General features: G+C 38.6%; 2 protein-coding genes and 1 pseudogene across 2 annotated transcripts; all 3 read left to right on the forward strand.

The window, feature by feature from the left end:
• Positions 1-2,747: 2,747 nt before the first annotated feature.
• Positions 2,748-3,449, forward strand: LOC136282514 (uncharacterized; annotated as a pseudogene).
• Positions 3,450-10,534: 7,085 nt separating this feature from the next.
• On the forward strand, positions 10,535-11,633 carry LOC131775802 (uncharacterized). The gene is made up of 3 exons (XM_066170161.1): positions 10,535-10,611; positions 10,859-10,953; positions 11,203-11,633. The coding sequence occupies exons 1-3, from the start codon at positions 10,535-10,537 to the stop codon at positions 11,631-11,633; spliced, it is 603 nt and encodes a 200-aa protein (XP_066026258.1).
• A 3,091-nt stretch (positions 11,634-14,724) lies between these two features.
• LOC131775814 (uncharacterized) lies at positions 14,725-17,680 on the forward strand. The gene is made up of 4 exons (XM_059091941.2): positions 14,725-14,810; positions 14,949-15,205; positions 16,054-16,180; positions 16,418-17,680. Exons 1-4 carry the CDS (start codon positions 14,738-14,740, stop codon positions 16,840-16,842), a joined length of 882 nt encoding a protein of 293 aa, XP_058947924.2. The 5' UTR covers positions 14,725-14,737; the 3' UTR covers positions 16,843-17,680.
• The last annotated feature ends 1,324 nt before the right edge of the window (positions 17,681-19,004 follow it).

Here is a 19,004-nt window from a genome sequence, read left to right on the forward strand (position 1 = left end):
CAGATTCCTCCGTTTAGGCATGGCGAAGAAGAACAATGAGACTGGAATAAACAGAAAGTATCTTTCGTAAAGACCATGAAATACCTGGACAGTACTTTTGGTGAAAATCTTTTTAAAATTATCAGCTGCAACTGCGTTAGAAAGAGTTCTTACCTGAAAAGACAAATGCTGCGAACTCTTGTTTTCGTTGTAATTCCCGGCGTCTCTGTACTTATCAGAGGACACCAATTCGCACCAAAACTTTCCATTTGCTCCTTTGGAGGCGGCCATGTTTATCGCAAGGCACGAAGCGTTTCTGACACATTCAAATGTACAATCTAACAGGTCGTACAAAATGAATAGCCCCACTCGAGGTGCGGTCAAATAATGGAATTCTTCTCTTGAAAAGTGACGCTGGTTGAATATCTTCCCAACAGGATCAAGTCTTGCTTCAAACTGTTTATTTCTGAGGTGATTAAAACGAGGAAATTTAGTTTTATTTAAATGATATGCTATTTTACATGAATTACTATTTTCCAGTCGAATTGCGATGGACAGAGGCTCTTGCTAGTCTGTACAGGTCGAAGTCTTCAGTTAACATTTGGCATAAGTGAAATATATTAGCCAAGACCCTTCTCGTATCTGTACTTTATAATTTAAAACAAAGAATAACGTATCCAAGAGACACTATTCTTTGAAAATGAATTGTTGAACTCGGGCCGATGCTGGGTGCAAAAAAGGTGATTGCCTTACAAGTGACTAATAAAGTGGGATTTTCCCTCGGTTTCTCTTTCGCGTTCGCGCTCCAGAAGCCCAATTTATTAGTCAGACAGGTGCAGTGTGATAAACTAAGTTTGAAATGCATATGTTCTTGGGAGAACGCTTTGCTTGAGAACATTTCCTTAAAAGGAAGACGATTTCTAAATCAGTTACGTTATTTGGCTACGTAGAAAGCAAACATGAAATTTTAAGTAGCGAGGGAAGTTTTAAGAATGCCCCCATAAAGGAGACCACCTGAATGCTAAAATATCTTATCTCAATTAGCTCTTTATAAAATCCTTTTATGCGTGGTTTATTCTAATCTTCTCCTTGTATAACTAAGCTCGCAAATTTCATGTTGTTTTAAACTGGGACGAGGATGGTAATGTAAAATAACGTTTCAGCAAACGATGCAAAACAGGATCAAATCGAAATTTTGTTCAAATTAAAACAGGTGCTCATGAAGGTGCATGGAAATGCGACTGATAAATATTCTTACCAAAAAACACTGTTTTAAATCCCAGTTTTCCGATGATCTTATTTGTAATTTTTGACTGATGCAAGATTACAGAAAATTGAAATTTACTCTACATTCAACCGCTATAAGAGATTATAAGAAGATAAGGAAGGCTTATATGTAAAAGATATCGTATAGCTTGGAAACGTAGTCTTTTTGGAATAAATTGTGATCTAGCGTGGGTATCATTAATCTTCGTCATGACATTTTGGGAAAAAATCACGTGTAAAAAATGTTGTGCACGTTTTTGGTTTTCGATTTTTTCTTCTTTTGGAAGAGCCCGCCTCATCTACGGCTTCCGTTTAGAAAGGGATCTTGGTAGAAAAATTTGAATGAGACCTAACAAATGATAATATATTTACCTGAAGAACAGTCAGCTGCTGTGAAAAAAGAAGAGAAGAGAAAGAAAATAAGATGACGCTTGAAATCAGCAGACATAATGGATGGCTGAGGTACTTGGTGAAGTTTAGCTTTCCATCCGCTCTAAGTGTCCCATTAAAGTCGCTTTTCAAGTTGTATGTACATTCAAATTAAATGTAGAGGAAAACGACTGAAGTTTTCGTCTGGTTTTTATTTACTTCTGGGTACACAATGAAGGATAGTTCCCCTTTAGCTTGTGCTTTAAATCTAATTTTCAACTGTTCAAAAGAACTTGGCGCTTATTGGCTCTCTATTAGGTTCTTGCCAATTTATTGTGGCCAATCAAGTTCGAAACTTACCCCTTTACAGGTTAAGGTCTTGCGAAAATTAAAATTCGCCGCATGTTTAACAGCTGTTTTACTTTAAATTGATTTTATTTTCGTGTGGAAGCGTGAATGGTTGAATATTCACGTGGGATGTAATTTGTGAATCAAAATGGGTATAAATTACACTCAAATTAAATGTTGAGGAAAACAACTGAAGTTTTCGTCTGGTTCTTATTTCCTTCTGGGTTCACAATGAGGGATAGTTCCCCTTTAGCTTATGCTTTACATTTAGTTTTCATCGGTTTGAAAGAACTTGGCGCTTATTGGCTCTCTTTTAGGCTCTTGTCGATTTATTGTGGCCAATCAAGTTCGAAACGTACCCCTTTACAAATATAAGACTGTCGCTAGCACTTAGGGCCTTTGCTCTTGTGTTTAAAAGGAAACTCGAGAGGGTTTTCCGCAATTAGAGGCGAGTGCCTACTAATAAAAGACATCAGAACTGTTGATCTTGTCATCAGGATAATGTTTCAATATTTGTATGAAACTATTTTAGGCAATTTTAAGAGTGTTCGTCCGGTTTTCCGGTTTTTGCAATATTAGCTCATACTTTTTTATCCGGTCACGCATTTTGAACAATAGGGACCTTAAGATTTGAGGACGGCGGATGTCTACGACGACTGTCATGACCGAGGGGTACTGGGAAGAGGTTCCCGTCGCAAGGCGCGAAAAATCCTTAAGAGACCAAGTCGAAGGCGCGGGTGGCATTGTTTACATATTTTCGATTTTTATCATAAAGTACTTCAGTCATGTCTGCCTTTAGAGAGATTCGTAGCATTCTTCTGCAAAAGTTTCGATGATGGCGAAATATCAGAGAACGAGTTCCTTCTTCTTTATGACGTTAACACAACCAAAAACCCAGATTTTCCTTATGAAAGTTATGGGAAATTTGACCTTAATGATATGGATGACAGTGAGTGTTTATTCGAGTTTTGTTTTCGTAAGAGTGACCTTCCCGTCCTCTCTGAGGCCCTACGTCTTTCTAACTACTTTACACGTCAGCAAGGAACAATATGCGATGGAATTAAAGGGTTGTGTATCGCACTTCGAAGGTTTGCCTACCCATGTAGACTTAGTGATTAAATTCCACGATTCGGCTGCCCAATTCCAGAGCTTAGTATGATTTCCAGCCTTGTGGTGGATACAATTTATCCGGAACACAATCACAGAATAACTCGGTGGAACGATACACTCCTGAACCCAGCACTTCTAGAAACGTACCCTCGTCCAATTCAACAAAACGGTAGTCCACTACTCAACTGTTTTGGTTTTATAGACGGAACAGTACGGCTAATTTGTGACCTGACCAAAACCAAAGGATTGTGTACAATGGGCATAAGCGAGTACATGGTCTAAAATACCAATCTGTGGTACTATCCCATGGTATGACAGCCAAAATGTATGACCCAGTGGGTAATTTTATAATTGAAGTAATAAATCTGTGTGGTTGAATTTTAAAATTTCATGCCAACCATAAACTACAATATCACTTATGTTGATCTCATTTTAGATGGCAAAAAGCATGATTCAGCCATGTTGGTCGATTCTGGTCTTCTTGATGAGCAACATGCGTTCTAACAACAAGAGAACCAATGGCTCTCTATGGCGACCCGGCCTATCCTCTGCGTGTTCACCTCCAGGTACCTTACCGAGGCGCAGGAATTACACCACAAATGGAGCTATACAACAAAGCCATGAGCTCTGTTCGCATGTCTGTCGAGTGGCTTTTTGGGGACATTGTAAATTATTTTATATTTTTAGACTTTAAGAAAAATTTGAAGATCTCACTTTGTGCGGTTGGCAAAATTTACATTGTGGTTGGCAAAATTTACATTGTGGCTGCCACTCTGCGAAACGCCTTAACCTGTATGTACGGCAACTCAACTTCAGAGTATTTTGCTTTACACCCTTCCACTATTCACGATCATTTTGCTTGATCAGGAACACATAACGTCCAGTGTCTGTAACCTTAAGTCTTAAATCAAGTTTATTTGATCCTTAACATGAGCCGAAAGACTTTTCAGTACCTATCATTAACCTCTCGAGTCAAGTTATCACGGATGCTTCAAGTCATCTCTGCCACTGAATAAGATCAAACCGACATCAAACCAGCCTGCCTTCCTATATGGGACTGCCAAAACCTACAAATTCCAGAACCCTGAGCAAATTACGAAGGATAATCTGAAACTTCGACCGATTGTCAGCACTTGTGGAACCTTTTATTACGAAACCGCCAAGTTCCAAGCCTCTTACTTACTTCCTCTCACTGAGAACGAATACAGCATCAAAACCACCACCGATTTCGCTGAGCGTCTAAGTAACAGAACTGTTGATGACGATGAAGTATTGGTCTCATATGATGTGTCCTCTCTCTTTACTGAAGTTCCGCTCGATGAAACCATTGACCACATCATTCATGAAATCTACACCAACAACAAGTTACCACAACTCAGCTAAAAGTTACTCTTCAGACGCCTTCTCTGTAATGTCACCAAGAACACAGTTTTCAGTTTTAATGACAATCTATATAAACAAATTGATGGATGCGGCATGGGCAACCCACTATCTCCAGTCCTTGCAAACATTTTCATGGCTAAATTAGAAGCTGACGTAGTCCGACCTTTCAACACACCATTCTATGACCGGTATGTTGATGATTGTTTCTCTAAGAAGAAAAAGGACGAGCCTGATGTTCTATTTGAACGGTTAAATCGCTACCATCCTAACTTTGTTTTCACCGTCGAGGAAAACCCCGACCACTTCCTCGATACTGCCTTTAGTTATACCAACAAGTTCAATTGCAGCGTCTTCAAGAAACCGGGGAAACTACCAACACATTGGAAATCTGAGGTCCCTACCAAGTGGAAAAGGAATTGCATCACTGGCGCACCCCATAGAGCCAAACGTATCTCTACCGATTTTGACAAGGACACAAAAACTCTAGAAACTTCTTTCATCAATGCAGGTTATCCGAAACGTTTTATTTCGCATACAATCAACAACTTTCTAAACGACTCGTCACAAGATGACAACTTAATTCCGAATTTTCTCTTCGAAGAACGAAAGAAAGTTTTCATCAAGCTTCCTTTTTGCGGTAAAAACGAAAAAACTCAGCAAGACGTTTATTGAAAAACTAAACAAGTTTACTAATTTCAATTTCATCTTTATAATCCTGTGGCAAACAAGGTAAATCAAAAGCCTCTTTAACAACAAAGACAAAAACACTCACAGATCCAAAGTTGTTTACAAAGGTGATTGCTCTTGTGGCGTTGATTACATTGGCGAGACTGTGAGAAACTTAGCAGTAAGAATTGCGGAGCATTCAAATCCTACTCACACCTCTGAACCTGCAAAACAACTGCGAGAAAACCCATCACATTCTTTCACTTGGCGTGTTCTCTCCTCAGCACAAACATTCCACAGGAGTAGGATCGTCGAGGGACTAATGATCCAACAATTCCGCCCCAGTTTGAACAAACAAGTTATTTTTTATGTCTCCAAACTTTTCCCATCGGGAATTACATAAGATATGTATGTACGTGTGGACGGTCATCTTTTTAACTCTGATGATGGCAAACAGCCGAAAACGTTTGGTTTAAACATTTTAATTTTTTTTTTAAACCTTTTAGCCTTGTATATAGAATACAAGTTTATTTGAATCAGGAAGTCTGAACATGAAGCTGATATAACATGGAAAACCTAACAATAAAATAAAAGCTAGTGTACAAAACAAAATCAAAAGACATGTGCCTGAAATTGCTGAAAACTACATTCATCATAGTACAAAATCAGGCCATGACTTAGTTTTATTTTTTTAGAAGTTTTATGATAATTTGAGACTACTACTGCAGCATTAGCGTGAACATCGTCTGAAAATTTTGCATTTGTTCTTGTTGCTGTTTAGTTTGCTGCAGCATGACCTGCATCAAATCGTGATGTTGCTTTTTGGACTGCTCCTCCTTCTTACTTTCAACCTCTAGTCGCTGCTCCTGTAGCTGCATTTCTTTCATTTTCCATTTCTGCATGAGGTTGTTCTTTTCTCGCAAATATGCCACCGTGTTACTACCACTTCTTGACGTTTTGCTCTTGCTGCTGTTTCATTCTCTACCTCATCTTTCCTCTGTCTTTTCTTTTCTGTGTCCCGCCAAGGTTCTCAAGAGCTCTGTATCTCATTTCCGCTGCTTTGGCACTATCGACTTTCTTTTTGTCATTTTGCGCTGTTTCTTCAACCACAACTTCTTTTTCTACTATCTCCTCAAGTGCTTTTTCAATGTCACTCCGTATCAAGAAAAGCGGATCAACTTAAAGTTAAGCAGGCTTTGTTTAAAAATTAAAAATGACCGTATATGGCTACTTTGGAACAATGGCGGAAACAGCTTTAAAATACACGCGGGATTTTTCAAAATTTCCGATTATCATACGAGCGGCAGATTTAAACCATCGGCAAAACTGATGATAAGACAAATCCTCCCCGTGGGGGTGATTCTAGTAAATTTTTTTAGGATGTAAATAGTCACGGTGGGGTGGATGGTGGGGCGACTGTAGCTTTCGTATCTGAAGTAAAGAGATGTCACCGTTTTTCCTTTATATTGCTTAAAACTGGCGAAAGACATATTCAATTAGAAGCTCACTGTGCGATGCAAAGGTGATGAGAGCATGTGTAACCTGGTATTAACGTCCGAAGCCTACCACGCCGTTGAATCATGTAGAAGACTATCGTCATTTGCTCGATTGTTTAATGTGCGTGCATTTAAATTTCGCGCTGCATGAATGAGATTTTGTTCCTGATGTGCACAAAAAGGTTCATATTCTCCTTCCTCTAGCGTGTGATTTAAACCTGGTAATGCTCGCGCGTCGCTAATTCATGTAGTTTTACGGGTATCATTCTCTTTCCGTATTTCAATTCAACGAAAGGAGTTAGAAAAAACAATGGCGAGTGGAAATAGTCGCACACGCTCGTCAATTTCTCCCATTCGACTCGGCTGTTCAATCCGAGTATATTTAAATTTCGCGCTTCGTAAGCAAGAAAAACTGAATAATCTCCTCACAATTTTTTTTTTGTTTACACAAACCGACATCTAATTGATACCTATTCATCTTTTTGTGTGTTAGCAGGAGGTCAGATTTTTTTCGCAAAGTCATGTTCTGCCAGTTTCTTTCTTTTTATTTTGCTCAACAGGTTACGTGTATTCAATCACGTTACTGACGCTGTCAGATTCATCTACCAAATTTTAGGGCAATCAAATTTCGCGCTACGAAAGTTATCCTATTTTCTTAGTTTGCATAAAGCGCTGCTCCGTCGCCTCCCATAATTTGCTTTCGCGCTATAAATCGCCTCCTAACAGAAACTCAATTGAAATCCTAGCGTGACAATTTAACGTTGAGGCGCTTTGAAACACTAGACGAATTTAAAAACAGGTAATTAAGTGTTAACAACTGAGTTGAAAATGTAAATTGGCCACCGTAAAGAGTAAAAAAGCTGACGTTTTGAGTGTTAGCCCTTCGTCAATCGCTTAAATTACCTGCTATACTCTCCCACCGACGCAGCGCCACAGTTTCTTTAGAGACTTAACCCCTTCAGTCCACTCCATGCTGATTCTAAAGATAAAACTGCAAGCAGAACCCTTTTTTGTTCACCAAACATGCAAGACACTTTCACAAACATAAATAATAGAGAGATTATCATTTACTAAGCGTAATTCGCGTTGAGTTTCACCACATTTATTGTTAATTATTTACTCCGTAATGCGCAAAATATTCGAAAATTTTTAAAGATGTTTTACAAAAGGTCTGTAATCAATGCACGTTTTGTACGAAATGGCAAACTAGTTTTTTTGTTGTCGCAGACAACACAGCTACAGCGGGAATTTACGGGGAACGGCTATCGGAAGTAGGTAAACACGCATTCAAACTTCCGCCCGCCGTCGTAGACATCCGCCGTCCTCGGACCTTAAGATCCCTAATACCGCTGATTCGAAACACCTCTATGTCGATAATCCCTGATGACTGCATTTTGACGGTTTTCTTTGTGTGCTTATTGGTGCAAATGAATGGTGTGGTATGAATGTTGTGTAATACTTTGATCTCATTGGCCAAACGATCAGAATGTATGGCGTAGCTTTGGAACTCTATACGAATCAAATTCTGCCGTTTTGCTTCCTTTTGCCGGTTAGTACCCTAATGACTTCGCCTTCCTGATGTCTCTTTTGCCCGAGTTATTTGTTGGTCTAACTTTCACTTTTTTTAGATGGAACAATTCCCCTTTCTATACAGAAATAGCCTCACTCAGCTGATGAAAATAAATGCTGAATGAGGCAATTTTGGTTCACGGTCGTTTCGATAAAAGTCGTTTGGTACAAATCGAAGTCGATTCGTTACACATGTAAAGTCGAGTCAATACAAACTCACGTTACTTCAAGTCGTTCCGAGACAGAATATTATATTAGAGCGAATACAAACCTCAGTTTTAAATAAAACAAATGCATACCTCTGCGAACCGAATGAAACGACCGGACACCGCAATTTTCATTTGATTCGCAGCCGCTATTGCTGTTTACAACTCGCGCTACAAAATTTCGTGGGAAAAAATTGCGCGTGGGATGCATCAGTTTAGAACCAGTCTCCCCTGGCATATAAACCCTTTCGAGTCTCCTTAAATTTTATCAACACTTTTTGAGGTCCCTTCATTGTGAAAAAAGCTGCAAGATTTCCGCACAGCCCCCAACTTTATCATGCATAGAGTTCTTGGATAATATGGCGAAAACAATTGATTGCCTTTGTTTTAGAACAGTAAATGATTATGCAAATCTTTTTTTCCAACAACCCAACCGCCAAGAATGTCTATGTCTTGCAAGCTGCATCCAAAAAATTCCATTGTTTTGAAGTAAAAGGAGCACTCTTACGGTCTACGTCGGTCAGTCTTAGGTTTGACCAATTTCTTTTTTTTTTATTTAATGTAATTTTGTTTTACAACTTTCTGTAAAATATCACTGCTTTCACTGAATTTTCTGTGTGGTTAGTAGTGTAACTAGGTTTATTTTAGTTACCCTTTCCTCGGGGTATAGTGCTGCTGCATTAGATGAGGAATACGTTCTCCTATGATGAAAACAAGAATAAGCTTTATAACTTTCAAAATTTCAGACAAAGCTGGATGTATGGAAAGCAAGAAACTTTACATTGTTTGGAAAAGCTTTGATCATTAGGTCACTAGTGCTATCACAGATAGTATATGCAGCGTCCAATGTCAACGTCCCCATCGAAATCAAACATATAATCATAAGAGTGAGTTGTTCACATTCCTCGGAAACAACAAAAGGGACGAAATTAAGAGAGAAAATTTGTATTTCCAACGCTTTTCTGATGGCATTTCTAAATTTCGCCTGATTGATCTCTGACATCGACGGATTAACATATCAATAACGCCTCTTTCGGAGAAAAAACTGTAACCTATTAATGTACTTTTTTGGAATGGATGCATTGTCTCGTGAGATTTTAAGAAATCACAGTTGGTCCGAATTACAAACAGAATACTACGTTTGGCTTCTTTTTTGAGGTACTCATTGAGACAGGGGAATTGACTGGTATTTCCAAAAATGTGAATTTGTTTTGTTTAGTTTTAAAGTTTTGTTTTAATTTTTTTTTGTTTTGAATGTTTTTGTGACATGGAAAAGATAAGTTAACAAAGCCTGAGATAGGGGAAATCTCTATTCTGCTAATGAAAGTTTTTCCAAGAAAATTCAAGCGTTATATTAACGGAACTTTAGACTCAATTATGTGATATACGTAACTTATCAAACAATTGGTAAAATTTTGTTGTCCTATTGACGATTGTTAGACTTTGGTTCTCAACAGTTTACTGTTACCGTTACTTTTAATCCCACTTGAACCTTACATGAGCCGACTCGGTATCGTTTGTAGGCAAAACGAAAGAGCGCGTTCCTCGATGTTCTACATCACCATTTCTCAAAAAACAGTTATTTTAGGTGCCCTTTAGTGCGTTATTATGAATGTGATTCTTTTGAAATTAAAACAGCGAACGTTAGCCATAAGTGCGTCCGTTTCTGCGTGTTAGTCATTTTTATCCATGACAATAGTAATTTGTCCTTTGTTGGTTGATAATCTGTTTCCTTGCCGTTTTTTCAGCTATTAAAACGTGACCTTTCGGCGATGACATGTCACCATCATCAAATAACGTGCAAATGAGAAAAGATTACTGATAAGGTAAATTTATACAAGACGAAAGGATGAAATACATCATTAAAGTGAGGAGACCAAAAGAAAGGAAGAACTCATTACGGAGTTTGTTTGGAGTTTGGAGCATTGGAATTTGTTTGAATGTTCGAGGTTGGTATCTTCTCTGTAATAGGCCACATTTCATGAGTAAGGCACACAAACTTTCCACGGCGTTTCTTGTTATAACATAGTTAATAAATTCATCGATAGCCGGAGCATGCTTAACGATCCTATTTAGCACACTTATGGCGACAGCAAACAATTTTTTCGAGATTGAAAATTGACGACAAAGTGCCCTCACAATATGGCTGCGAGTGTTGAGATTTGCGAGATGTTTTTTCCGTTCCCTCCTGACTGGAGATGCACCGTAAGGTCTTCTCAGTAACAACCAGTTTTTCAGAAGGATACTGGATTTATAAAAGCAATAGACATTTAACACTTAAAAGCGACAAAAAGGGGCTTTGGAGTGAACAATGAAATCTGACAACTTTATTTGGATTCCATGCTTCCTTTAGCTGAACTAAATAGGAAAGTTGCTTTTTTTTATCACTCATTCCGAGGTAAATGAGTAGTTTACATAAAGCGCATTTAACTCTATGTAGCTTTCCTGTCTTTATAACCCGTGCAGGAACGAAGAGACCTGGCAACCAGCGCACAGAGATTGCAGTAATGATTCCACGTGCGTCTGTGCAGCGGGTTCCTATGGAAAGTTCTGCGAGCAAAGTGAGTAAAGTTCCGGTAAATTTTAATTTATCAGTTACAAAATAAAAAGATAAAAAGAAACATTAAATTTTGCAGATTTTCAAACCATGTTTTCACGAGAGGATTGCCCTGCTCCAGTCTCCCGCTCTTCGGCTTGCTTTCGTCTTGAGCGTACCCCTCGCTACGCCCCGTGATTGTAGGTTCACTCTAACTCACTTCAAAACAAAGTTTTTGTGAATATTCTTTCTTTTGCCCCATATACTATCTTAGATGTCACTCTTAGCCTGGATGGATCCTGGATAGTTGTTGTAGCCTTGAAAGGTTACAATGGCAAGTATCCCAGTCGTAAACACCGATCAGAAATTGATTACATTGAGATGGCAAAATGTCAGACGGATAGTACCACAAGATTTGTAGCCACGGAGTCCAATGGAAAGCTGATGCTTACGACAGACAATGGGAAGTATTTGTCGAGAGTAAGACGTGGAAATGTCGATTATATTGAAGCTTTCAAGACACATCCTGATACATGTATTTTCAGCCAGTTTACAGTACATGATCAATCAGATGGAATCGTAGTATTGCAAGCAGACAATGGAAAATACTTTAGTTTAATCGATCGCAACTCAAGAAACTCTTCTGAGGCAGCGAGGGATAACACTGATTCTTTCTGCAGATTGGCGTGCTTGATTCAGGAGTAGATCGAATAAGACTCTAATAACGATTTTCGTGCGACCCCCATTATTTCAAAACTCGGCAAACTTTTAGTCGACACGTGTGAGAATCAATCGCTCTGACGAAGGGCTAACGCCCCATACGTCAGCCTTTAAACTCTTTACGGTGGCTAATTTACGTTTTCAACTCAGTTTTTAACACTATATTACGTGCGAGAATCGTTTGACTGCAAAAGATTAAATTTTGATCTTGAGCGCTCTGAAGATAGCCGGTCAGAGCATAGAGAAACTGTTTTCAGCCACTTAAAGTGATAAAATTTTCGATCAGGTATGAGTGATAGGAAGGTTTTTTTTTCGCAAGAGAATCTTAGCAAAAGAGTTGATCAATGTCGGCCTTTCTAGTCTCACCCAAAGTTGGTTCAAATCATTGTATTGTAACTCCTGAACGTAGTGTGTTTTCACGAGTCACGGTCGCAATTTGCAAGGATGATTGCAGGTAAAGAAAGCATTGACTGATAGTACTTACTGTTTCCTCTGCAGATTGCAGCAGGTTTGATTTCGGAGATGGAATCATGCACTCAGTCGTTCAGCAACGTAGTGCTTTTTTCGCGTCCATATCGCAACAGTTAAGCTAACCATTTATGCTATTACAAATAATTTTAACAAATACGCGCGCAAATCTGTCTAAAGAACCACCGACCGTAAAACCGTTTGTTGTCTTGGATAGATTTTCTCTTCCCGCAAAGATCGCTGAAAAAAGAAAAAAAAAAAAAAAAAAAAGAATGCCAGAAGGGTTAGACTACGTAGACTAGAAGACTGATGGTATCACATAAGTTCATAGTTTTCTGGTTCAAAATTTTAAAACTGGAGGCCGCTTACTAGAATGCCGCTGAGTTGTTACAAATTTGTGAGCAGCTGAGGTGTTCCAATTTTGCGCTTCGATTCTTCTCATTATCGATGCATTCACCAAATCTTGTAACTCTCCCAAACTTTAATCTCAGAAAGCGAGAGGAACTTTTGGTAGAAAAAAAAACATAGCACTGAAGTGAGAGGGCAAAAGGGAGCAGGCATGGAAATTAAAAAAAAAAGGGCAGTAGAAGTGGCATCTACAATCAGCTTAGCACAAGTGTCCCTTTGAAACTTTCATTATAAGAAATTGCTAGCCTTTTGTGTGTGATCCTTCCCAATTCAGGGCCACATATTCGACCAATGCTGAAGTTTCTTCTCTTTATCATTCTACGGGTCGCATGGTACTAGAAGAGGTGCTTTTGCTGGAAAACAAACTTCTTCAAGCTTCTCTTTTGTCGACGTTTTTTCCGCTGGTTCGTTTCAGCCTTTTTTCGAGGCTGTCTTGCCTGGAGTATTCCCAGTACTGCCAAAATGCCTTCTTTTGCTCATTGCTGCTCAGGCTAAGTCAGAAATTAACAATTATTAGTCAAATCTGTTACAGTTTCTACGATACTGAAAGGCTATGTTACCGACTTCACGCCAGCAAACAAACACAGCATACAATTTCGCAAATGAGAAACCGTTCACTTCAAACGCAGTTTTTGGAGAAATGTCGAGAGGGGTGCGATGTACTTAATGATTAGTCCTATCTGTGAGGAATGTAAGGTGTGCTTTTTGGTCAGGTGCAAGGAAGCAAAAAAAAAAAAAAAAAAAAAAAAAGAATGGGATGCGATTCACAAGGAATTACACCCTTGAGTATAGGTCCTCTCTTTCTGCAATCACATGGTAAGCCCGCCATGTTGGAAACGTGTAAAAATGGTGCACCGCAGTCATAGGCCACCACCTCATGACAATATGCTTTCCTTCAAAAACTCATTAATAATTCATAAGCCCATTAACCTATCAAATGGTAGATAATACATCACGTGCAGTGACTTTATATCGATAAACCTCATCCTTATTAGTATGCGGTGTTTTATCAGATATAAAGACACTGCACGTGACTTATGAATATTTATTAATTATCAACAGAAACTGACACAACAAATGGTCGGAACATATTTAATGTTCTTTCAACAAATTTCACACAGTAAATTTACTTTTGCACCAAATTAATAGTACAGTTGTGAAATACACATCTGGAAAAATTCTCTATTCCATTAGTACAGTAATCTGGTAAAGGCATATTAGACAATACATCATCTGAAACTTCGAATTCAAGATCAGTTGGATCAGTTCAGATCAGTTTTTCTCGTATGCTAATTTCTAACGTTCACAAAAGCATAATTGTTATGAACTCTCTTGACACACGCTTTTCCAAGAATGTTTTGAAGCCGTTCAAAAAACTCGCAGCACGTGTTTTATCGGGTCAAAAACCACTCGGCTGCGCCTCGTGGTTTTAAACCCGATAAAACACTCCTGCTCGTTTTTTAAACATTACGTAAAACAGCTTTGCACCCGCAGTAAGGTCCTTACAGTAGCTCTTGGCGATGACCAGGCAACTGCAGACCCACTTGCTGCGGGTAACACAAATAGGCGTCCGCTAGAACACTGTTGCAATTTTCCGTCCGTCAATTTTCCCATATAACAAAACACAGCTGCGTTCACTCAGCCACAATTACTACTCATGAATGAGTAATGTCTTTTCTGATAAAACAGAAAACATTGCTTTTTCATAGAAAGCGGTGAAAACTTTGGTTTTTGCTATCCTCTTTCATGTTTTATGGAAAGGTTTGAGAAAATTCGGCGCTAGCTTATTTCTTCGGCTTGATCAAGATGGTAAAATTTTTAAGATTGGTCCTCGCGCGTAAGTTGTTGAATGTAAAGAGAAGAATCAACTTGATCAGGTTATAAAAATAAATATTCGCCGAGAAATAATGTGTTTCGCATTAGTTTATTTCATAAAAGGAATAAAGCTTATTTTCTATCGGTTTATCGGCATAATAACCTATTTGGGATGTTAGGAGAACACTCGAAAAGTTTGTTTATCACCCGCCTCTGTCCACGTACCTTTTTGATTTTCTCTCAACATCCCGCGTGGGTTATTACGCCGCTAAACCGACGGAAAGTGCTGTCTATCGTTCAAACATTGAATTCTTACAGATGGTGTAGTAGCCTCTTCTTTCGTGATCCAAGCATATCCAAGGAGGTGGCGATTTTCCAAAGGAAGCTTGAGTCCAATCATGCGCAGAGAAAAGAAGTGCTATGCCTGCTTATTGTTTTACGTTTTGACAACCATCTTAAACTGTTCCTCAGGTTAGTAATTCTATTGATGCTGATGCTTTAGTATCACTTGCACCTTAAATGAAACAATTTTAAACAGGATGTTGATGGGTTATCATACTTCTCTGATTCTTCGTTGTCACCTTTAAAATAGGAATTTGTCTATTTTAGGGGGGAATTTTGAAGAACGGCTCTTTTCAAAAACCATGCATTATCATCTTAATGTTCCTCATGTTGGGATAATCACCGTAATGGACGAAATGGAGTGCCTGTTTAAATGCCGCAGGAGTCATTTGTGCCTTTCTGTAAACATGTCCCCGTCCAAAGGAAGAGATGGAAAGCTTTGGTGTGAGTTGCTGTCTTCTGATAAATACAGAAACGTCGACAAGTTGAAGGCAAACAAAAGTTCGCATTATTATTGTGTCGAGGTAATCCTAACTCTCTCTCCAAAAATAAATAACTTGTACATCTCCTCCTCAGCTTTGTATTATAATTGTTATAGCTGTTAACGAAATACTAGAATTTCACTTGTTTTGAAACATAACACCTTCACCGCATGCAGCGTATGGTAACTGGCAAAGAAGTCAAGTTGTAATCATTTGAACTGGCTTCATCAATATTTTTTTCAGAGGAAACAATGGTACTAATTGATTTTAACGCGACGATCCAAACCGTTCTTTGCCTGGTCAAGTCAGATTCTATCGATTTCCACTCGTACATCACTGTTTTGACTCACAGTTGCTTAATTTTAAATATTTGCATCATAGCGTCATGATCTTTAATTACAGAGTTTTCTTCTGCTAGCAACTAGAAACAAATCTCTCAGTCTCTTGAGTCCGAAAGAAGAAAGCATTGTTTTTGTGATCGCAATTTTATTTCTTTACTGAGTGAAATTAGAAATATGCGGCAGTGAATTCCTCGAGTTTTATTTTTTAGAAAAACCCCAGAATTACTGCCGCTTGCGGAAGTGTTAAGTTACTGATGCATTCAGCTGCTAATGTTTACACAATATAACTGAATGAAATCAATCGACCAATGAATTCCCACGACTCGTGATTAACATCAGATCGTAAAAAGTCGTTGAGCCGCCGTAACCATAAAAACAAGGGTTTTTTGGGGGGTACTTTGTGAATTCCGAGATATCATTATCGGATTATTGTAGCCTGCCATCATTTCTCAGTTATAGATAAAATGTCATCAACGTTAATTTAGATTCCATACTGCCTTGAATCGCTTAAAAGAATAGTTCAAATAATTTGCATTTATCTCCATATAGCTTTCCTGTTTTAATAACCCATGTAAGAACGGAGGGACCTGGCAACCAGTGCAAGGAGCTCGAGAGTGCGGTAATGATTCCACGTGCGTCTGTGCAGCGGGTTTCAGAGGGAAATTTTGCGAGCAAAGTGAGTAAACCCTTGGGTCAATTTTACTTTACGGTATCAAGAAGATGGCAAAAGATGAAAAGAAACAAAATTTTGCAGTTTTCACGAGAGGATTGCCCTGCTCCAGTCTCTCCCTCTTTGGCTTGCTTCTGTCTTAAACGTACCCCTGGCTACGCCCGGTCATCGTAGGCTCACTGCCACTTAGTTCAAAACAAGGTTTTTAGAATATTCTTTCTTTTGCTCTATATACTATCTTAGATGTCACTCTTAGCCTGGATAGATTCTGGCCAGTTGGTGTAGCCTTCAAAGGTTACAATGGCAAGTATCTCAGTCGTATACATCGATCGGGAATTGATTACATCGAGATGGCAAAAAGTCAGAAGGATAGTACCACAAGATTTGTAGCCACGAAGTCCAGTGGCAAGCTGATGCTTACAGCAGACAATGGGAAGTATTTGTCGAGAATAAGACGTGGAAATGTCGATTACATCGAAGCTGCCAAGACATCTCCTGATTCTCCCAGCCAGTTTACAGTACATGATCAACCAGATGGAACCGTTGCATTGCAAGCAAACAATGGAAAGTACTTGAGTTTAATCGATCGCAACTCAAGAAACTCTTTTGAGGCAGCGAAGGATAACATTGACTCTTTTTGCAAATTGAGGCGTGAGATTCAGAAGTAAAAAGAATTAAACCCGGAAAACGATTGTCGTGAAACCCCCACTATTTCGAAACACATGTGACTGCAAAGGGTTAAATTTGGTCTTAAGTGCATTGAATAAGGTCGACCAAAGCGTAGAAAAACTGTTTCCAGCCACTCATAGTTAAAAAGTGTGAATGATTGGAAGGTGTTTTTTTTCGCAAAAGAATCTGAGCAAAATAGTTGATCAATGCCAGCCTTTTTAGTCTCGCTCAACACAAGTTCAAATCATTGTATTATAACTTCTGAACGGGGTTTTTTTTCACGAGTCATGGTCGCAATTTACCCCAATGATCGCACGAAAAGAAAGCGTTGAACTGATACTTTCTGTTTCCTCTGCAGATTGCATCCAATCAGTCATTAACCTTTTGCACCGTTACATCAGTATACCTATTCTCCATACTTTTTTTAAAAACATTTCCTAAGCTGTTGACGGGGATAATTTATTCTTGTGACTCTTATGTTCCAATGGAAAATACACGAGTTTAATTGATCGGCAGGTAGTATGATTCACGGGTGCATGTCACCATTTAACCCATTGATCGCAAGAAAAGAAAGCATTGACTCAGTCCTTTCTGTTTTCTCTGCAAACTGCAGAGATGGAATCATACACTCAATCATTAACCTTTCACACCATAAGATCACTGTGCATACTACCTTCTCCGTCAACTTCTATATATAAATTATTGTGCCTGCAATTCAATTGGTCGCGCTTGTTTAATGTAGAGACTTTTACGCACAAACGTACAGTCACGTGATAGACGATAGATCACGCGATAGATAGAAAACACTTTTGGAGCTCATGAAACTGATAGCTTAGTGCCAAGCTAACAAGTTATCTATAATCATGCAAAATCTACATCTATGGTTTCAAAGCGCGGGTAGGAAAGGCAAAACCTTAACATTAATGTAATATTGAACAAATAAAGGATGTGATATTATCAGGAGTGACCCTTGATGAAAACCTTTCCTGGAAACAACATACTGTAAATATTGGAAAGAAAGTCTCTAAATCCATTGGCGGTACACAGTCATCTCGCCACAAGGAAGACTCGCCCCCAGCGAGTTCGCCACCAAGTCAATCTCACCACCGCCAGTTCACCACCTAGTAGTTTATCCTAGCAGAGTTGAAGCGAAAAAAAATGCTGTTGACCCTTTACTGCCTCAACTTTATCGCAATTACTGCCCTTTAGTGACAAGAAAAGGCGACTTCATTAATTAATGAAAAGAAAAGAATCTACAATGCGCGAATAACAATCATACAGTGCGTTGCCCCTAAGGCTCAAGATGGAAAAATAGGTTGAATCATAATTGCAAAAACAACAATGGGCGTTATTTTCAATTCACAATTTTTCGTTAATTGACTTTGTCCTAACCGACAGAAGAAGTCTTTCAGGTAAACAGCCAACGTCGGCTGATAGCGTCGTGCAACCTCTTTGACAGGCCCCCGTCCTAAATTCAAATCAATATAGCGGACGAGAGCATATATATATGTTTTTGATGCTGTTAATTCTTTTCGAAAACGGATTCGTGTGGACGGGGTCTTAATGTTTCAGAATTTGCAAACGATATCGCTTTTTTTCCTTGTAAAGTGGTATAACATATGTATCAGATTTTTTTTTTATATTTGAAATTATGAGAATATTTTGATGATTATAATATAAATAAATTGTCTTTCTCAAGACACACATAGTCACGTGTATGAGAAAGAGAGAAAATAAATAACTTCATTATACTCCATTCAAGTGTTCTTTTGTCGAAAAAAACTCATTTAAGTTAAGTTGACTTCATAATTCAGGTTTTGAATAGATATATATATAAGCAGCGTAAAATTGGTATACCTAACGATGAACTCCCAGTAAGAGAATCCACAGGATACAATGTCTCGACGTGAATTTGTAGTTAAGTGTACTATAAGAACGTAACCAGGAGGCCAACTCTTGACTGTTCTGGACGAGTTTAATGCACAACATTTCGGCCGTTCGGCCTTCTTCAGGTTAAAAATTAAAAACTAAAAGGCTATTTACAATGATTGCGACTTATATACAAAACAGAAATTTTAAGATTGAGGTTACGTAATACAACAAAGGTCTAAATTACAAACTGAGGAGGGTTAAACGATGAAAGGCAAACAAAGAACTATGG

The sequence above is a fragment of the Pocillopora verrucosa genome, chromosome 7 (assembly GCF_036669915.1).
Source record: "Pocillopora verrucosa isolate sample1 chromosome 7, ASM3666991v2, whole genome shotgun sequence".
Lineage (NCBI taxonomy): Eukaryota > Metazoa > Cnidaria > Anthozoa > Scleractinia > Pocilloporidae > Pocillopora > Pocillopora verrucosa.

Coding starts and splice junctions, on each gene's coding strand:
- LOC131775814 (XM_059091941.2), top strand. CDS start 14,738: ATGCGCAGAGAAAAGAAGTGCTATGCCTGCTTATTGTTTTACGTTTTG. Junction 15,206..16,053: donor CGCATTATTATTGTGTCGAG/GTAATCCTAACT, acceptor ATCTCCATATAG/CTTTCCTGTTTTAATAACCC. Junction 16,181..16,417: donor AGGGAAATTTTGCGAGCAAA/GTGAGTAAACCC, acceptor ATACTATCTTAG/ATGTCACTCTTAGCCTGGAT.
- LOC131775802 (XM_066170161.1), top strand. CDS start 10,535: ATGGCTGCGAGTGTTGAGATTTGCGAGATGTTTTTTCCGTTCCCTCCT. Junction 10,612..10,858: donor TGCACCGTAAGGTCTTCTCA/GTAACAACCAGT, acceptor TAACCCGTGCAG/GAACGAAGAGACCTGGCAAC. Junction 10,954..11,202: donor TGGAAAGTTCTGCGAGCAAA/GTGAGTAAAGTT, acceptor ATACTATCTTAG/ATGTCACTCTTAGCCTGGAT.